Below are 20,411 nucleotides of genomic sequence, written 5' to 3' on the forward strand. Positions count from 1 at the left end.
AATTAGGCACATTTGCAGTGGCTACATTATGACAAAGATTTTAGAAAACATATGTCCATAACCACACACATGCACAGCACGCATGCACTCTGATACCAGTTTCTTGTTCATTTCTTTTCCTAGGCAGCGCTGGATTCCTCAGCTAGCAAACAACAGATTATTAAATGGAGTGTAAAGCTAAAATGCCTTGCTCACACATTTTCATGTTATCTGGAAGAGTATTATCTTCTTAAAATAAGAAGTTCTGAGCAGTCGGCTTCTTCCTTGGTGCTGTGGGACGGACTAATCATACTACTTAATATTGTGAATGTAATCAAGATGAAAAATAATCTTTCCATTGTTAGCTTTGTGTCCATTTCTCTTTCTGTTTAATTAAACTGCACGTAAGGCATATTGCTGTAATTGCTAATATTAGACTCCTTTCTCTTTGGGCATTGGTTAAGGATTCTAATTTGTTGGTTTTCATTTGCACAGTGACCAACTCAAACACTTAAATGTGCGCGTAGCTCGGGACACACCAACCCAGTCCTAGCGATGGGGAATGTTTGTGTTCCCAGTAGTCTTCAGATTCAGCCCTCTGCCTTTCTTCTGCCTTCTGCCTGACATGTCGGGGAAGGTTATTTTTTTATTGGTATATTATCCAAAGGTTGCTATCAGCAGTAAGCCTCTGTCAGTTGTCTACAGTCTCTGAAATTTGCAGAACAAACCAAACATAAAAACAGACACCTTGGCCCGACAGGAAACGGTTTTTGGCCTTTCTTTTATGTGGGTTCTGTAAGCTCAGCTAGCACTGACGGGGGAGGTTTCCTTCCCAGTCTTCATTCTTGTTTTGTGGGGCAAAGACGTTGTAAGAGGGTCGGTTTCTTTTTTTGTTGTTGCTTTCAGAAAGATCCAGAAGTCCGTGACCCATCCTCAGTACTCCAGAGAGTGGCTGCCTCAGTACGGACTCTCTCTTTTAAGTGAGTTGCTGTCTTATTTGTGCGCTCAGAGCTGTTTGAGTGCAGGCTTGTGCACAGCTGAATTGTTATGTGTGAAAGGCAATGACTCTCTTGTGTGTGTTGTGACACATCTTGTGTGTTGGAGCATTCTGCTTGATTGTGAAGATAGTTGGTGGTTGCTTATCTATTCAGCTAAGTGTTGATATTGAAAACTAGGTAGGCAGAATTTGTACATTTTATCCCGGTGTTTCACCTGTGAAGACCTCTTTGGGACAAAGTTTTTACGTGTCCCTTTTAGAAATAAATGTGCAGGGACATCATCTGAGATCTGACTGGAGCACTGGAGCAAATTTCAAAATGAAATTGTTCATTCTGGGAGCACTGGCAGACATCCGGCTCCTTCCTGTTAAACGTTTACTGTTGAGTATCATGATAAAAGCTCAGGAAGGTTTTGAAAAGTGGCGGTGGGATCAAACCACTAAATGGATCTCCTCCTACACCAATACTTACACTGGCAATGTCCTTTTTCAACAATGCATGTTTAAAAGCATGCATTGGAATAAATAGTAGTTTTTAAATTTCACATTCTAGTTTTTGTGGGCATGGTGATGCAGTGGTTAATATCGTTGCCTCGCAGTACTGGGGCCCTGCATTCAAGTCAAGAACTGGGGTGCTATCTGTGAGGAGTCTGTATGTTCTCCCCACGTTTGCATGGGTTTCCTGCGGGTACTCCGGGTTCCTCCTGCAGTCTGCAAGAATGTACTGGTAGGTTAATTGGCTTCTCTGAAATTAGCTTTGGTTGAGTGAGTGTGTGTGTCTGTCTGCCTTGTGATGGACTGGCATCCCATTCAGGGTGTACCCTGCCTTGTGCCTGTTGCTTGCCGGGATAGTCTCCGGCCCCCCTCACCACCCTGAATTGGAAGAAGCAATTAGAAAATGTATGGATTGATTCTTGTATTTTTTTTATATATTTGTGATTCCCTTAATAGGTTCTGTGGTCTGTTAATGTGTCCTGATCCTCTTTTCAGAGCAGCAGTTCAGGAACAGGAAGTAAAAGAGCAGAAGACTCTGGAATCAGAACTAGGGGACAGCAACAGTTCCCCTGAGAGCGTGTTCTACAGTTCACACCCCAGCCAGGGGGGGGAGCCCTGGAGCAATGAGGGAATTGCACCGCTAAACCAAACGGGTGAGAGCAGCACTGCTTTTGCTCAGATAATGACCTTTCTGATCAAGTTCTTTGTTTTGCCTGATGCCTGTTGCAATTCCTATATCCTATATTCATGCCACTCAGTTTCATATTTCTGTATTTTGTGTTAATGCAATAATGGTGTGTATGTACTCACCTGTACAAAAGTTTTTATTTAGCATCAGTTTTGATTCACCCACAATTTGAACTATTTTCAAAAGTACATGTACTCATGTACATGAGCAAATATGTGCAATAAAGAAGCATCATCTGTACTGAACATAGAAGCCAAAGAATATTGCAAGTTTAAGACTGACAGTATGAGAAACATCTCTACTAAATGGAAGTGCAGACCTTAAACACCTGTGAGTGTTAAACTAAGTAATACAGACAGAACCAATGTTGTTGGGAGTTGGTTGTAACAGCTTATTCCAATAATATTCCATCTGCTGTTTGTGGTTGGTGACAGAGCGCGCTGATTGGGATACCCCCAAGTCTGCCTCCGGACCCCGTGACTCCCCTGTGTTACCCGACAGCCCCCAGCTGATGCCCAAGGGAGCTAGCCGCGCCAGCGTCACGTCTCGCAGTTCCTGCCCCGAGATGGCGGGTCAGTCGCAAAAGGTGAGCCAGAACCATTGTCACACTCCAGGCTTGAACCTGGGACCCTTGCAACCCAGAAAATAAAACACTTGGCTTGAGCTGAAGAGGAAAACCCTTGCAGTGGGTTTGGCAATTAATATGTACTGTATATGTGTACGAGAGACTTTGTTAATTCAGTGTTTTTGACATCACTGGGAGTATTAGTGCAGTAAGTTCTGTAATTTGACCATGCGAGAAAACAGAAATTCCAAAACAGATAATGCACTGTTCTGTTATAGACATTACACCAGGGTTTACACAAATACTATACACTTGGATTTCAGAGCTCTGGCTGAAGCCTCTGCAAACCTGAATTGGGTAATGGATAGGAAATTTTTTAGAAGAGGCTTGCAGTAATACAGAATAACTTTTTTTCTGTCGTATGTGACACTGCAATAACACCAATCTGCACTGCAATAACACCAATCTAATGCAGATCAAGGGAAATGAGTGAGCTTGTTACGGCAGACTGATGCAAGAGCAGGCTTGGGTTCAGGAAAACTGCACAGCTTGGACTGCCTGAATGTGAGCATCCCCTTTGATGTGAGAGCTGTCTTGTTGAATAAATAAGTGCATTACCCACTTCCCTCTCTTCTGATTCAGATAGTTTCCCCTTTTTTTTTTTGCAGAAGTGGAGTGAGTTTGTTTTAAAAGGTACTTAATTACGTATTCATAAATGCAAGAGATAAATCATCTGACTTGGGCCCCAAAATACAGCACTGAGCGTAAACATGTCTAAGTAGTGTAGGAATGCTAACCCTTACCCTAGCTGCGGTTTCAACAAAGCAATCCTGCAATCGGTCTCTGAAGCCCTCCAGGCATCAGATTTGAAAGTGTTCCCCAAAGCAAAAATTATGAGTCTAAAACAATCAAAATCATTGAAAAAAGCTCCTGGAAATTGGTCTTCTTCAATAATCTATCTTATTTAGGCAAATTTTTAATCAGCTAAAAAATGCTGTTGAAATTGTTTTTATGTGAGCATGCATTTCAGGCCAATGTAGGGCTAGGGCTGCAAGAACCATTAAATGTTGACTGCAGTAATACTTCTAGTTGCTCTTTAAATGACTAAATAAAGAGAGCAGTTTCTTACAACTTTTGATTTGACTCAGTTTTGGGATGCAATTACTGAATGGTGCAATATACAATATACTCAGCCAAAACTCTCCCAAAAAATCAAGTTGAAGGTAACAGCAAATTATCACTCATCTTAAAGTTCACTTGGTCCCACAAATCCAGCACTGAGTGTAAAAATGTCTAAGTAGTGTGGGAATGCTAACCCTAACCCTAGCTGGGGTTCAGCTGAGCAGTTCTGCATTCTGTCTCTGAAGCCCTCGAATCATCAGATTTGAAACCAGCAGTGCTCTCTCACTGAACCTTTGTAAAGTGTGGTTGCATCAACTGCCAGGTTGAGCAGAGCTCCAAGTGTGGATTTAGAGAAATATTCATAAGCAAATATGTTTTTCTTTTGCAGGATGAGAAAAGGCCAAAAACGAAAGGTAAGAGACTGGGTCATGTCCTCCTTGCTCTTTTTTCTTGTGGAAAGTCACTAACATCCTCAAAAGCTTTGAAAGGTGCTGTGTTTGATCAGGCCTTTCAGTGGTAGTAAAGATTCACATGTAATATCACAAACTGGCATCAAGATAATGTTCTGTTTGCTTATTTCCTGGTGTGCTTTCCCACAATTCATTGTGCAGTCTCAAAGAATATTCCAGTTTGGCACATGACCTCCCTTCCCCAAATATCTTCTCTTGACGGGAGGGCTCAGTTCCTGTTGAAGGGGGAACTGCAGTCCCAATTTCTCAGACCCGTTATTAAATCTCTGTAACAAAATAATTTAATTGACGTTATAGAACATAATTACACATTTTGAATTAAGCACAAAATCGTGAACTTTGTGAAAGTCCTGTAAGTCGCCATGTTGATGCAACTCGCATTCAAGTTCCCATGAATTGCCCTGTGACATTTTACTGTTACTGCAGTTTGACAGGCACTCATCAATGCTGATTCTTTCTAACCCCAGAATATGAAAATAGCGTTGCAGTTGCAGGGGTGGAAGTGACACTGTTTTTGGACATGTTGGACTGCATGGTGCTGCAGAGAGAGGTTCAGTGGTGAAGCACTGCACTGAGCAAGATGTCCATTAAGATTGTTCTGTTGTAGGTCTCTCCCTGGGGATATAGTCAATGAAGACACTCTCAGAGTGCAGGCTGAGCTCCCTAGACCCAGACATGAAGGAATCTACAGTACATTCCCAACTGGGGGAGTCAGTTGAGGTGTCCCCGGGAGGTTTAGGGAGAAGCCATACCAGTGCCTGAAAAGAATCGGGCGTAGTAATTTAGTGCAAATGAGATTGAGAGGCCTGAACCGAGAACACATTGTTGACAAAACTGATGACCGTGATAAAGCAAGAGGGAGGAAGTGAGCGGTTCTTTGAGAAGAGGAGACTGGTGGTGAGAGAGACAGAGAGAAGTGAATTAACACATTTTTGTTAAATCATTATTATTTTTAAGAGGTTTGGAATTAGTTCCACCGCCTGTACAGGTAGAGCAAAAGTTTATTTAAAAGTAAAGTTAGGATTCCCAACAGGTGTGAGGTTTTGTTTTGCCGATTGTGGTTTAGAGAAAAGATTTACTAAGAAAACAAGCTCTGTAATGGAACTTAAAAAAAATTAGCAGTTTATTGATCAGCCATCTGTCATCCGGGTCGTAATTATATAATTCCTCAGTGGATAGTGCACAGCTGGCTCCCCCAACATAAGGTGGGACAACCAGCTTGTTTGTCGAGTATCAAAACTCCCCTAGCCTGGCTCTGGGAGTTTGCATTGACGTCGGTCAGAGAGGAGTCGTTCCTCCAAATGACACTTACTGTACACCTGCGTAGGGCACTGAGGAGCTCAGTGATGAGGGGCCCGATAGTGGGGGTGTCAGAGCACAGCAGCCACATTTCCTGTTCCCCCTGCAGGTATCTGGGTAGTGAAACAGTTGAGCCGTAGGGGCAGGTGTAAAAAGTATAAAAAATAAAACTCAGATCCAAGTCCTAGTTAGTATTTTTGGATCATGTTTGGTCACCTGCCAAAATATTAGGATTCCCCTCAAATGAAATGTTGGGCCTCTGTGAGAAACAAGAGCAGTTTGAACATGAAATCGACTGGGCAGGGGAATATTTCATGTTCATTTCAGGAGAATAGCCCTCATTTGTGTTTTCAACTATTTTGGCCAGGCCAGGGAGCGTGCGTATTCTGTGCAAAAGGCGCTTGTTGCATAAGGCCCGGACAGATAGGGTGAGCAAACCGCTTGCACAAGCAGAGAGAAAAGCCAGTGGTGTAATTCTTTTGTAAGGCCCGCTCATGTTTTCAGAAACAAAAAGGTGCAGAAAGAGAAACAGTCCCTCAGCAGGGCGAGGTTCATGGACTCCAAGAGCTGTTCCAAGCGCTGTTGGGAAAAGGGGCTCCTTCAGGTTGAGTCCTGAGAAATGGGATCCCAATTTTAGAGAAGAATGTAAGGGACCGTCAAGACGACACCCACACTTTCTGCGGCTGAGGGCGAGAGAAACCCGTCGAGCGGAAGTTGGGGGGGGGGTCGCGGCCCACGTGACTCACGGCGCGCCTCCTCCCCGGCAGGCACGCTCACCGCCATGAGCCGCAGGCGGGTCTCGTGCCGGGAGCTGGGGCGGGCAGACTGCGACGGCTGGCTGTGGAAGAAGAAGAAGGACAGCGGCGTCTTCGTGGCGCAGAAGTGGCAGCGCTTCTGGTTCGTGCTGAAGGGGCCCTCCTTGTACTGGTACGCCAGCCAGCAGGTGAGTCCGGGCTCCCCTGGCGATCCAGTTCAGGTTTTACGAGCTGCCGGGCGCTGTACAACCCAGCCCCCCGGTGCAGAATTTGAATTTTAAATGTGAGAATCGGGCCTTTTTTTCCCCCTCGCCAGTTGGCGCCAGGGCCAACAGGTTGTAAAATCTGAATGGGATCCGCCTGTTCGTGCAGTGGGGGGTGGATATGTTTCCTGAAAAGAGTCTCGCCAGCTGGATTTGTGTCCGACCAGGATGCAATCTGCTGTCTCTCAGGCATCAGGCATGTCCCAGAGCCAAAAATCTGGATGTGCGACCTATCGGATCTGCCACACCTTTCAGGCTCTGCAAAGTTATGTCACCTTAACAGGCTCTGACTGGAGGAAGCTTCACTGAACATGACAGTAGTTAAAACAGTCGACTGCTAGGAGTTGTACTTTTTAATTAAAGGGAATATTTTAAGTTTCTATTTCAGACTGGGAAATCGGATCTAATCAATCTTTAACCTGCCTATAAATTATGAATTGCAGAAGCAGGCCCATATTTGAGAGTGGATCTTGTTTGCCTTTCTTCTAGCCAGTATAAAGCAGTCAAGTTCTGAGGCTGTAACTAGCGTGTGAGTTAGATTTAAAATGGGCCTGACTTCGGCACCTGCCACATAAACACACCAGGGGACCCTGATTAAAAGGGGAGTCTGAGCTGAAATTATAAAACATTTTTTTTTAAATTCATTTCTTAACTAAAAGGATCTAACATCTTTTTAAAATTCTGTTTGATGCTCTTGATGGCCTTGAGCTTCATTTTCATTGTATTTTTTATACTCGCAATAAAACAGATTTAGAGCCCGTAACGTTACTGGTAACAATTAGGTGAAAAAACACAAAATCGCTTGGTTAGAATGCTGCTAGTGTTTTTTTTTTAGATGAATCGAAGCATTTTCAGATGTATTTCACAAAGAAGGAAAACCAATTCTTAGAAATGCACCTGACAGTAACAGTGAAGTCAGTAACATGTTTTTCCTTATATACTGTACTAAATGGTAACATAGTTGTGCAGTGCATTTATTTCTTAAATACTTGGTCCTTGTCTTTTGAAATACCGATAAAAATGCCTTCGGGATTCTGAATAACTCATTTGTCTGTGAAGTGTCTGCTAGTGCTCAGGCAGCAACCATGTCTGATCTGCATGAAACTGTGTGTACTGTGAGCCACAACAAGCTCTGCTTGAAAGAGACATTCACCTGCTGGGCGAAGACGAACACAGTGACTTCAAGGCTAATACCTGGCAAAGACTGAGGCCTGAGAATATGATGTATGGAATCAGCCAGTATTCAACATCAATTTTTGCTTTATAGTAAAAAAAAGGGAAATTAATCACAGCTGAGTGGTTTTAATTTGCATTAGTGGAAACAAAGTGCTTGTCTTGGCAGCAGCTCAATTAATGTCTGGGCAAAACCAAGCTTGGCATATTTGAGGAAAACAAAACAAGCATGAATTAAAGCAGAAGGCGCAGATTAAATTTCTGAAATTTAAAGTTGTGGCTTTCACCAGACAAAGGATGGAGAGCTCTAGCATCCATAAGCACATACTCTACCAAATGTAGGACAAGTCACAGGTACCAGAAGGACCTAAAATAGCTGTGGCTATGTTAGACAGCACTGAGGCAAATTTTATCCCTGGTACATTGATGACAACGACTAACTGTACCGCTTTTTCTATGCTGCTTCTTCTCTGTCTGTGGCAGATATCAGCCTGTTATTTTGTAAGATATGGTGAAATGATCACATGCTCTTTCGCATTCAGAGTTAACCTCTGGTATGTGCAAAAGCTGAGCCTTGGGCACAGTTGTACCTAGTTGGCAATGTTGCTGATGCGTGGCACAAACTATTTTTAATTCTCTTGATCTCTGCATTGAGCAAAGATGTTGAGAAAGAGCTGATTGGCTTTGTTATTTAGTATGTACTACAGGGTGTCACAGCACAGACATCACTGTGTGAATTTGTTTTGTTTCTTTCCTTCTATTTTAGGAAGAGAAAGCTGAGGGCCTGATTCATATATCAGCTTACAGCATTGAAAGTGCTGGGGAACACAAGCGTAAATAGTAAGTCTGCAATCTGCGTCAGTGTTAATTTGCTCAGCAGAAAGTCAGGAGGCGAGCCCGACTGACTTGACAACGAGCTGCTTGTCCTGTTAAACCACATCAAAGTGGAAACACTTTGCGGAATATCTGCGCAAGAAGAACAGGGAAAATGAGCTTTCCTGAACGGTGACTGTCCTTTTGTCTTTGTGGTTTTCTTGTGTATGAAGAAGAAAAAACGCTTTAGAAGAAAAGCTTTTGAAGTCTTGTAGTCATTTAACCCTGTTCGGTTCGGTGTTTTGGGAGTTTTTGCATTTTTGCTCTTGAGATCGTAACAATTGCAAATAAGAAGTTGCAAGTAAGAGGAGGCCATTTGGTCCATCTAGTCTGGTTGGTAGTTAATAGCTAATTGATCCCAGATCTCATCCAGCCAGAGTTCTTCTTGAAAGAAGCCAGGCTGTTGGCTTCAACTGCACAGGTGGGCAGCCTGTTCTTAAGTGTAAATGCACCTCTTGCAGTCTGCTGCTGTCTCAGAATCCTCTTTCTCTCCTCTTTCCCATCACATCCCTGCAGAGAGAGGCGAGATCGTCCTGCCTTTCTCTGCAGTGTCATTTGCAGAGGCTGAAACCTTTAGCAGCCAGACAGACTTCCTACCCAGTATCCACTGATTGTCCAGCAGAGAGCTGGGGAGACAAGAAATAAAGGGTGATGGGTAGAAAAAAACAAATGAAAAGTGTTTTCCATTGCAGGACTGGCCTGTACTCATTTGGAAAAACACAGTAGAAGCAGTGTCCTAATTTTATAAAGAAAGCATTTTAACTGTCCATGTTAGGGACTTTTAAGTTGTCCTCTCAATATGAAGACTTGGGAGCCTAGAATTTCATATTTTATGATCATGCAAAAAATGGGCAAGCTCATCTTGAGAGGAAACTGTCTGAAAAGTTGTTGTAACTCTTGCATTTTGTTATGCTTTCTGTAAAACTTGTGCTGCTCTTCCTGTTTGCCTTATTGTCATTTTATTATGTATTATTCACTATTTTATTATTGTTATTTATTGTGTAGTGCCTGCATCACTGGTTCCCTTTATACTTAACACATAGTGTCAATAACAATAAAACGAGATTCTCTTTCCACAGCTAAAAACACATTTATAATATTGAAACAGATGTAAAACTCCTTGTTGAAGTGTGGTTCAGGTACGGAGGCTGAGGGTGTTTGCAGTGTTAATAAGCCAGGTTCCTCTCTTCAGTGTGACGCCTCTTGAGACTTCCCTCTGTGCTAACACTGAATCCGGAGCGTACAAGGTCTAACAGCGCTGTTTATTTTCCTTTCCCTCCTCCTCTCAAGCGTGTTCAAAGTGTGCCATGAGCGCTTCCAGACTTTTTTCTTCGCCGCGGACAATGTTTCAGACATGAGCAAGTAAGTGAAGCGCATTTTTCTTTTCCCCCCTGCTGTCCTGCTGAAATGTGCTGAGGGTCAGTGGACAGGGTGGTGTGGTCGAGCTCTTCTCTGCCTGTTTGCTCGGACTCCGCTTTGTGGGTTATGGCTGGATCTGTGGTGCACAGTGTACTGTAACAGAGAGCTGACCAGCAGAAAAAGGGACCTTTTCCACTCTTCCGGTTCGGAATCGACAGGTTACTGATCAGTTTGGCTCCTAGATGCAGCACCTGTTCTGGCGCAGTGTTGTAGCTGTGCGTGCTCCGGACTGAGTCTGTGTAGACATTCTCATGTTACAAGAAATAAATCTGTTATGGTGATGTCACTCACTGGGTCTCTCAAAAGGCATTGAAGTATCCTGTGCTTTTAGCACTGCACAGGGGGTTCCAATCACGGCCCTGTTGATCCCTAGGATTTTGTTACCCTTGAGCACTCGTTTAAATTTTTGAGCATGATCTCAGGCCAGCAGGGCTCCCCGAGTGAGCACCCCTCACTCTACCTGGCACCCCAGAACTGCCGTTAGTGCACCAGAAAGCAACTCTCACAGATACAGAGTGGAGGGAACCGTGGAAGAGCATAATCTCTGCTTTCCCATCCAGCAAAAGAAGTGTGCTAATTATCTGACTGAGAGGGCAAATCTATTTTGCGACTTGGCCCGACATGATGTGTAATTAATATTTTAAAAACACTCCTTTTTTGATTTGCCACGGGGGAGCCTTTGAAAGACCCAAGTATTGCCAGCGCCTTTTACCACAAATATTTAAGCCGACTCTGGATGCGGTTTTATCAGGCCCGTTCAAGGTAAAACTAAACAAAAGTAGTTGTACATCAAGGCCTACTGGTAAAACAGGAACAAATGGGTAAAAGACAGCTAAAAAAGCGGAAGAGCAATTCATGGAAAAGTGACGTCGCTTCTCCAGCCCCTATCCAGAAACTCATAAAAGGATATAGAAGTGAATATGATCAGTGAATAGCTTGGGGAGTCATTTTTATGGGTTTTTTAGCTTATCTTTTCTTGCTGGTGTGGATCTAAAAACAAGCTCTGTTATCTTCACGAAGCATGGGTGCAGTTATCTGTCAGCAGGCTGGGCAGAGCACACAGCACAGACTGCGAGAGACAAAACAGGTTTTTCAGCTTCTAAAGTCGACCAGTGCCCCCTGCTGTCAGCTCATTATTTTAACTGTGAAAACCTTGCTACGTTTTTTATTCCTTTATTTGTCCAAGTAAATGAATTGGTCAATTCAGAAGGAAACCTGGAGATCCATTCATACAGCAGGGCATTTATTGGAGCCATTTGAGTGATATTTTTATTTAAGATTACATAAGCCGTATCCCGCCTGAGTTTTGAATCCATTACCCTTTGATCAGGAGTTGAGATCCCTAATAATGCATTACTGTACTTTCAGTGGCACAGTATTTTGAACATGATTATAGGAGGTTTTACGCTAACATGCCGCTAAACCAGTTGATTGTTAGTCAGAGCCATTCACACACTATTGTTAATTCAGGAGGGATTTAAAGTGGAAGTAGAATTAATTTAAAAAAATCTTTTTTTGCCTTCCTAATATGGAATCTCACCACTGCCAGGTCACTGCTGTCTCCTTTATCTGGGAGGTGTGAGTCTGTCCACTTTGCTTTCAGAAACACTCGCCTGTCACCTCCACTCGCCAAGGCTCTGCAGTGCCTCGCTGGCACCAGTGGGAGAAGAGACCACTCTCACTGGCTACACTAGAGGCTCAGACCTCTGCAGGCCGCCGAGCTTCAGACCACTGCGCAAGGTTTTAACAAGCCAGGAGATATTGCCACCATTAACTCCCTAAAGCTTCTTTTTGCTGTTGATGATGACGTCACCCTGGTTTTTCTCCTCCAGGTGGATCAACTATTTAATTTCTGCAATACAAAAACACAAAAAAGACCAGAACAACCCTCCAAACAGCGAAGAAGGTAGGCCGGAGTGTGATCTAGTCTTATCTGCTTTTGAAATTCTCAGAAATACAGCTTTTCTTCTCTGCACGCTGATACATTTAAGTAATGCAAGTGGAATTTTCCTCCCCAGATATCCTTTAATTGTTTTAGCCGTGTACAATGCTACATGATAATGTGATGTAATCTCCCACATCATTAGAGGGTGCCCTGACAGCATGTTGGTCCACCTGCTGTAGGCAGATGTTCACAGATGTCTGTGGAGATAGGGACAGCCCCAGTGGTATTTATTTTATCTGCCAAAGGGGAGGTCAAAAGGCTAAGTTTGTTTCACCCCGGCTTTTAAGGAGTCCTCTCATACTCCCATGTGTTTGGTGAGTGGGTCATGGTGCTTTCCTTCTGTTGCCATAGGTATTTAGCTTGGTACTAGCAGTCTGTGGGTGTGTGCAGTACCTGCCAGCTTAGGAGCTTATATTTAAGCATTCTGATAGGGGCAAAACTGCACACAAAAGAGTGGCTTACTGTGCCACGTTGAGAACAATCTCGAAAACATCATAACAAGGAATTTATATTGCTATTAAAAGGTTTTTGGGATTTAAGAAAAGATGGTTACTGGAAAGAATACTGCCAGTTGTGGGAGAGTGCTGTGTAGAGCTCTCCTCAGAAACAACACAGGAGGTCTGTCTCAACACCCCTTTCTCTGCAATGGTTGCGCCTGAATTGATGATTCTCACCTGGGCTGATTAACAAGTCAGCAACACGCTTTGCTTTAATTACACCAGTTATTAAACGTGTTGCGTTTCGGGCAATTAAAGCACAGCAGTAGAAGAGTTTCAGCTGCAGCTGGACCCAGCCCTGACAGCAGATGTAACAAGCTAAAGTCTCTTGTGCTGGCCTGCTAAGTTGTCACTGGGGATATGTTGTTAAATACATTTTAGACTCACAATATGCTGCTGCTGTTGAGAAGAATGACGCAGGGCAGACCTCTGGCACTGGGAGTTTGTGTTGGCATGGGTATTGTGAAGGACTTGGTGTGAAGGTATCTGGGTTCAACCAACAGATATGCACATGAGTTTGGTGGGTTCATATGAGAACCTTCGAACGGTTACAAATGAGAGGAGGCCATTCGGCCATTCTAGCCTGGCTGGTAGATAGTAACTAATTGATCTGAGGATCTCATCCAGCTGTTTCTTGCCTGTCTTGTTCCACACTCCCACAGCCCTCTGGGTAAAGAAGTACCTCCTGTTCTCATTTTTAAGGACACTTATACTGTATGCAGTTTCCACTTGTGCCCTCTGGTTTGTGTTTCACTGTAAATATGGATGAAATCCTCTTGTTGTCTTCGTTAGTGCCTTTAAGGATTTTAAATATGGGTTTTGTTTTCCCTTGTTTTCTCTGTTCAACACTAAAAGGGCCCCTGATATATGTAATTTATTATTGTAAATGATAAAAATAACAGATCTGAAAGATCAAGTCATTATGTCATGACTTTTGTACATTGTGTAATGGAGGTCATTGCACTTTGTGTGCCCACTAGTACTGGCTGCAGCAAAGAGAAACCATAAACCAACAATGTCAACGAAGGCCCGTTATTTATCCAAAAATGGAAGATTCTTTTCTCTGTCCTTGAGGTAGAAAAAGGGAAGTGCAAGGAAATTCTGTCATTTTTAATTAACTTTTATTATTAACAGAAGCTGCAACAGTAGGTGGGCCAGTGTTTGTGTGATTGCTAGAACTGAGCGAGTAATGGCTTCTCCCCCAGCATGTTTGTCCACTGAAAAGCCTTGTGCCTACATGACTTTGTGGCAGCTGGTGATTTTAATGTAGAGCTCAGAGATCGTTCTGCCCCTTGTTAGTGCTGCCCTAATGGTTTCCCCAGGGGGAGGTCGCCATGGCAACCTGATATAGTCCTCTTCTGACTTCCAGAAGGCTGATGGCTACTTGTGGGAGAGATGGGCAACACTAGTCTGAACACTTGTGTCTGATATTAAATTTCAAAGCAGGGAAGGGAAACAGGTGTTTTCAACCCTTTCTGTGTTCCTGACAATAATCTTTATAAATTCAGCAGGCTGCTCAGACTAGTGTATAATGTATAACCTTAAGTATAGGTTCTTTGTTTAAATGAACCGGAAAAAACTTTGTACTGTTGTTCTAAAACAAATAAATAAGAAACCAGTAAGTTTGGTCATTGATTATAACCTGCCAACACTTCCTTCAAAAATAAATATTGCTGCAGGCTCCTTTGGATTCCAGTCCAGTCAAGCAGATACATGTTTCATTGAAGGCAATTTCAATGGCTTAATAGCTCCTGATTGAGTGCCTGAATGACTGTAGGCCTGGGGCTGTAGGTCTGCAGACCCCTGCTGCTCACTTTAGGTTTGGGTTGGGGTGTCAGTGCTGACTGCTGTCCTGCATCCTTCTACAGACTGTTACAGTGAGACGGAGCCTGAAGACGAAGGACCAAGGTCCCCAGGAGCCTCCAGGCGGAAAGCAGGGACAGTGAGTATGATGCACACAAGACCAGCAGATACTGACCCCTGCTTGCATACAGACCTGTACACAAGACCAGGAGATACTGCCCCCTGCTGCCATACAGACCTGCACACCAGACCAGGAGATACTGCCTCCTGCTGCCATATACAGACCTGCACACAAGACCAGGAGATACTGCCCCCTGCTGCCATACAGACGTGCACACAAGATGAGCAGATACTGCCCCCTGCTGGCATACAGACCTGCACCTTATGTGGCGCACCAAACTGTTTGACTACCTGTAAGGCCAGTAAGGTCTTCCTGAAGCTCCCTTCCTCATCATTTGTAATCTTAAAATAGAAGATTAATTTATCTTAAACTGGCAAAGTTATGTTACTGTTAACATAAACTGGTCTACCAAAATGTTAGATGATGATGTGTTCCATAGGAGTGTCCTGTCCTGTCCTCTCTAAAGAAGTGGAAATCCTTGGTATGTCCCTTGATTTCTGAGGATTGTAAAGTAATAGCACACCAGGCATTTTTACCTTCAGTGTGCTGTCCTGTGGGAAGGAAGACTGATGACAGTGATTGGCGGTACATGCACTTCTGCAATAGCAGACCTAGCAAATACATCAATTTAGACCCCTTTGAGGAATTGCAGGCGGTGGTTGACAAAGAAAACTCCAACAGGAAGTGCTATTCAGGTTACAACAAACTACTAGAGGGAGAGATGGCAATTGTCACATCCTATGAGAAAACCAGGGAGCTGTCCACTACCTCCATGCACATCTGTGAACGCCTCGTAAAATCGGTGCCACCCAGTTTTCCAGGCGTAATCTCCAGTGGAGGTGGACTGACTCCCTGCTGGGAGTATACTCCAATAATTTGGTATGTCTGGAGGTGGAAATGTCCAGAATGACCTGTCTTTGGTGGGAGTGAAAATGTCAACCCAACTGCCTTCTGGAAGAAGACGAGAGAAGACACTCTCATTTTTATTTATTTCATCCATGTGGTATTTCTTCCGGTCATTTTATTTCTTTTTTGTCTTCAGAAAAAGCCCTCTGACCGAGCTGTGAACACTTTGCCGAGGATGAAAGTCAAAGACAAACAGCCCCAAAAAACAATCCTGACCCAAGGAGTGATGACTACTGCCGCAGACAAAAGCCAGACAGGTACCCTGCTCCCAGCTTTCTCCTGGAAATGCTGAACTGGTTTATAGGAAAACATTAAGTACTGTATGTCGCACTCTTGTGTTGTGACAAATGACTGAAACATCCAGAGAGTCTTTAATTTCACAGTAGATGAGATTGCTTAGATGTTTTAGTAACCTTTTATCTCACTGATTTTCTGAAAACTCAAAATGTGATATTCAAATATTGCTTCTAGATTTTGAGTACATTAACTCTTAACTACTTCAGCTATAATCCTGAAAAACTGGGATATCAGGAAACCAGGATTTTGTTAATTTCTTATCTAACTTCATTTTTCTAGCACCTGCCCCTGAAGATGAGATGGGCATTCTTTTTCATCGTCTCAAGGAAGGGGGCGTGTCTCTGATCGGCAATGAGCAGCCGCTGACCAGAGATCACTTCCGGAAGTCCTTTATCAAGAGGTGCAAGAATCCAGTCATCAATGAGAAAATACACACCCTGCGGGCGCTGCAGAGTACCCTTAAAGTAAGGAAGATGCATCATTCCACACCCCTCATTTCCAACATCCGTCCATCCATTTTCTAACGACTTCATTCAATTAAGGGTTACGGGGAAGCTGGAGCCTATCCCATCAGGCAACAGGAGGAAGGCAGGGTACACCCTGGGTGGGACACCAGTCCATTGCAGGGAACAAACACAGACACAAACGCAGGCATGCACACACTCACACCAAGGTCAATTTTCTCCGAATCCAATTAACCTACCAGCATGTCTTTGAACTACGGTAGGAAAACAGAGCACCTGGAGGAAACCCACTCGAACATGGGGAGAACATACAAACTCCACGCAGACAGAACCCCAGGTTCAGAATTGAACCTATGGTCATGATTCTGCAAGGCAGCAATGCCAAAGACCTTCTCTGACAATCAGACAAAACTGTAAGAAGTATAAGATGACATCACTCTCAATAGCTCCACTCTCAAAAGCTCAAATCTCCCTGTAACAGGGACCTGCCTTTTTGTGCATAGGGTGTTTACGTCTGAGCTTTTTTTATGTTGGGCAAAGGAACAGTCTCGGGTGGCTAGTAAAGTCTAGGGCCTGACGGCTTATATTACACTGCATATAGAGTATCTTTTAGAAACTCAGACATGTAACATAAGTTTCAGTTAAAGTATTTGTTCAGATCGTGAGACATTTAGCAGCACCATGTAGTGCTATCTCATCTTAGATCATTAGGTTTTTCATATTTCAGCTTCTCACAATAGAAGACAAGACAAGTTTGTGTTGGGCATTCTTTTTAAGAATTAATGCATAACTACACAACTACTAAGTTGTGTATTGCACTTCAAAAATCTGTTGTACATGAACATTTTTAATAGTGTATTTTTACAGTTTACCTGATGCTTGCTTTAACCAGGGTAGTCGACACAGATGTTCTGAGTTGTAAATACCAACAGCATAAGTATTTCAAGAGCAGACTGGATACAAACATAATGTAGTGACAAGATACAAGGAACAGGATTTAGAGCAAATGCAGAGAGTACAGTCTGGGCAGGTGGGTCATGAGTTGACACTGTAAACTGAAGGACTGGGGGAACAGGGTTTTTAACCACTCCTGTGTTCCTTAATACAATCTAAACAGTTTGAGCATCCATCTGGATTTCGACCTTCAGAAAAGGGTCTTTGTTTAAATGAAGCAGACAAACGTCTGTGCTACTGTTCCAAACAAATAAATAAGCAATCAAAAATGGAAGGGAGTGTCCTGATTTAAAATACAACCAGTACGTTTTGTCACTGCTGATACTTTGCTAGCACGTGAGGCCAGCTTCAGAAATAAAAATAAAGGGCAGATATAACTATTTTGTTTTATACTTCTGCAAAATCTTCCTTGCTATCCAGTACACCCAAATGTGTACAAGGATATTTGGCTCTCTTTGGTCACATTCTGTTCTTTAGCATTTGTATTTTGTGTTTTAAGGCTCCAGGAATTATTAATGTGGCAGAATGTGCTTCATGCTGGAAGGCGATTAGAGATGATCTAGAGCTTCAGCAGTCTTTCTGCCTCCTGGGTAAAGCCAGCCCCACTGCCAGTGAGAGTCCAAGGCCCGGCACTCCGCCAGCGTGATGGTTACTGTTTGGTTTCAGGCGAAGGAAGCGGAGCTGGTGATCATCAACAAGATCCTGGACGACCCCCGGCTGACATCGGAGAAATTCCGGGAGTGGAAGGAGAGGAATGAGGAGCTGTGCCAGGAGATCGCCAAGCTGGCCAAGGCCAAGCGGGCCGCGAAAAGAGCCACGCCGGGCGAGGTCAAGGGCGCGGGCGAGGACAAGGACGGCCAGGAGTCGGGCCTGGACAGACACCGCCCCAGCAGCGCCGGGGCCCGGAACCAGAGGGACGCCCTGCTGGACGCGAGTTTCAGAGTGAGGCTGACCCAGGGGGAGCAGCTGGTGGACTCGGAGCCCGCGGACCTGGACGTCGAGTCCTGCCCGATGGAGACGGACCCTGCAGACACATTGCCCAGCGGGACAGCAAATGTGTCCTCGGACAATTACTTCTTCATCTGAGGACTCCTCCTTCTTCGTGAACGTCCTTCACAAAGCCAGAAGCCCGGGCTAGCTGACCGGTCTGGATACATACAGTAACTTGCTGGACGACCATCATGTCCAGCCCATTTTTGCCCGGCAGTATTTTCTTAGCCAGTGTTTTTAATTTGATGATAGAAGAAACCTCTAAGAGGAGGTTTTTGGTTATCCTCACAAAGCCTTAGCATTTTTTCTCATTCTTTCATCTTTAGTTTTTAGCAGGAAAAAAGACAAATGTTGTTGTTTTTTTAATGGAGGACAATCCTATTTTTTTAAGTGTGTTGATATTAGGGAATTATTATTGGTTAAGGTTTTTTCAGCTTTTACGTGTGTATAATTTTGCCTTCAGTTTTGTGCTAAAAAATCTTTTAAGAATACCTGTATGTATATATTGGTTTTATATACAAATTATTGAAGCAAATGTGTCTAAAAGTATTACCTCTAATATTTCATGCCACACTAATGGATAAAATCTTGAGAAAAGGGACATGTGTTCACATATTTAACCTCACCGCCTGAGGACAGTGACAGGGGGAATATTGCAGAGGCAACAATGGGGAACGTGATCATAAATCATTTACCTCCACGCTAAAATAGCAACTTTTTATTTCAAATGGAAAGTTAAATATAATACAGTTGTAAAATCTAATGATGTAAAAATCATGAGGCTCTTTTTCAATTTCAAAGTGCAATAAAAACAAATATCATATTAATGTTCCAGGATAGTTCATCCATTTTTAATGGGAAATGTTAGGAGTTGATTTTTTTTTTTCTGTGCTAATGTTAGCGTGGTGGAAAATGGTTTGTGAACACGTTTACTTTTGGATCCTGTGGGGACAGGTAGATTAGAGATTAGAGACTGTTAAGCAAATACAGCTGGGTGAATTGGCCTTCTGTATTGGGTCTTCATCAGCTGGTTACCACAAACCCTGGAATACCTCATTTTAATTGAGGCAAGAATTTCATGGACTTTTTAATCAGGGTCTCTGAAAGTACATCACCATCTTGTAATCGTACATGTGCTACAACCCTGAATGGCTCAACCAGTAAAAGCACCTGCTCAGAATGCACACTGTGGCCTGAGGTCCGGATGTTTTTTTCGGCCAGGCAACAGTGACTCCTTGGGACGTGCAAGGCATGTGAGTGCATGCAATGCTGCAAATGCTGCATGTGAGCATGTAACGGCTTGACCCTAGCCATGTTGGAGTTTTATCTGCACAGCCCTTGGGTCACCAGTGCTAGTGCAGTACTGGTACAGTAAGCACCATGTTGGAGATTTGTGTGCACAACCTTGGTTCACCAGTGCTGGTGCAGTACTGATATAGGAGGCACCATGATGGCGTTTTATCTGCTCAGCCCTTGGGTCACCAGTGCTAGTGCAGTACTGGTACAGTAAGCACCATGTTGGAGATTTGTGTGCACAACCTTGGTTCACCAGTGCTGGTACAGTACTGGGACAGTAGGCTCCCGTACTGTTACTGCTCATCATAACAGGGAATTGAGCTCTTGAACAATAGGTGATCTAGAGATTGGAATAGTGAAATCTAGAAGTACAATTGAAACCCCAGAAACTTTTTAGAACATCTATCTTTTACAAATCAATGGGTTCGCTGACAAAATACACTTAAAAAAGCTGTTGTTTTAATTACAGAGTGCCAGTAGTTACTGTATGCCTGCAATAACATTCCATTAAATGATCCATTGAAATGTCCAATGGTAAAGGGTGTATTATTTGGAAAAAACAGGCCTGTACCATATAATTGGTCTAAATTAGACTTACTAACAAGGATGCCACAGTTGGATAATTATCTGTCTTAAAGGGGAGGCCTGGTTGGAGGTCATGGGCAACTAATAATTGTTAATCCGTTCATTCATTTTCTAACCACTTCTTCTATTTTGAGGTCATGGGAGAGCTGAAGCCTATCCTGGCAAGCAGTGGGCACAAGGCAGGGCATACCCTGGACAGGACACCAGTCCATCACAAGGCACACGCAGACACAAACACAGACACGCACAAACTCACACCATGGCCAGTTTTTGCAGAAGCCAATTAACCTACCAGTATTTCTAGTCTTATGTTTGGACTGTGAGTTTCTATTTTACATTAAACTAAATTTTGTTCCTGATGACTTAGTGTTTATAAAATTGGTGAAAACTGTACAGCCATCAGGTGCTGAGTCTTGAAAATCTGCAAAGAACAAATTAAAGTTGATCTAATTTGT

General features: G+C 43.4%; 1 protein-coding gene across 1 annotated transcript in view; it reads left to right on the top strand.

The window, feature by feature from the left end:
* cnksr1 (connector enhancer of kinase suppressor of Ras 1) overlaps positions 1–19,900 on the top strand; it is a 50,131-nt gene extending 30,231 nt beyond the window's left edge. Inside the window, exons 10-21 of the mRNA XM_088932258.1 lie at positions 886–959; positions 1,967–2,124; positions 2,594–2,745; positions 4,235–4,259; positions 6,383–6,558; positions 8,573–8,646; positions 9,970–10,041; positions 11,931–12,004; positions 14,409–14,482; positions 15,507–15,627; positions 15,947–16,131; positions 17,752–19,900. Coding sequence (XP_088788384.1) covers positions 886–959; positions 1,967–2,124; positions 2,594–2,745; positions 4,235–4,259; positions 6,383–6,558; positions 8,573–8,646; positions 9,970–10,041; positions 11,931–12,004; positions 14,409–14,482; positions 15,507–15,627; positions 15,947–16,131; positions 17,752–18,171 — 1,605 coding nt within the window. The 3' untranslated portion in view covers positions 18,172–19,900. The remainder of the gene's footprint in view (positions 1–885; positions 960–1,966; positions 2,125–2,593; positions 2,746–4,234; positions 4,260–6,382; positions 6,559–8,572; positions 8,647–9,969; positions 10,042–11,930; positions 12,005–14,408; positions 14,483–15,506; positions 15,628–15,946; positions 16,132–17,751) is intronic.
* Positions 19,901–20,411: the final 511 nt, after the last annotated feature.

Source organism: Atractosteus spatula, chromosome 14, assembly GCF_055471065.1.
Source record: "Atractosteus spatula isolate fAtrSpa1 chromosome 14, fAtrSpa1.hap1, whole genome shotgun sequence".
NCBI lineage: Eukaryota > Metazoa > Chordata > Actinopteri > Semionotiformes > Lepisosteidae > Atractosteus > Atractosteus spatula.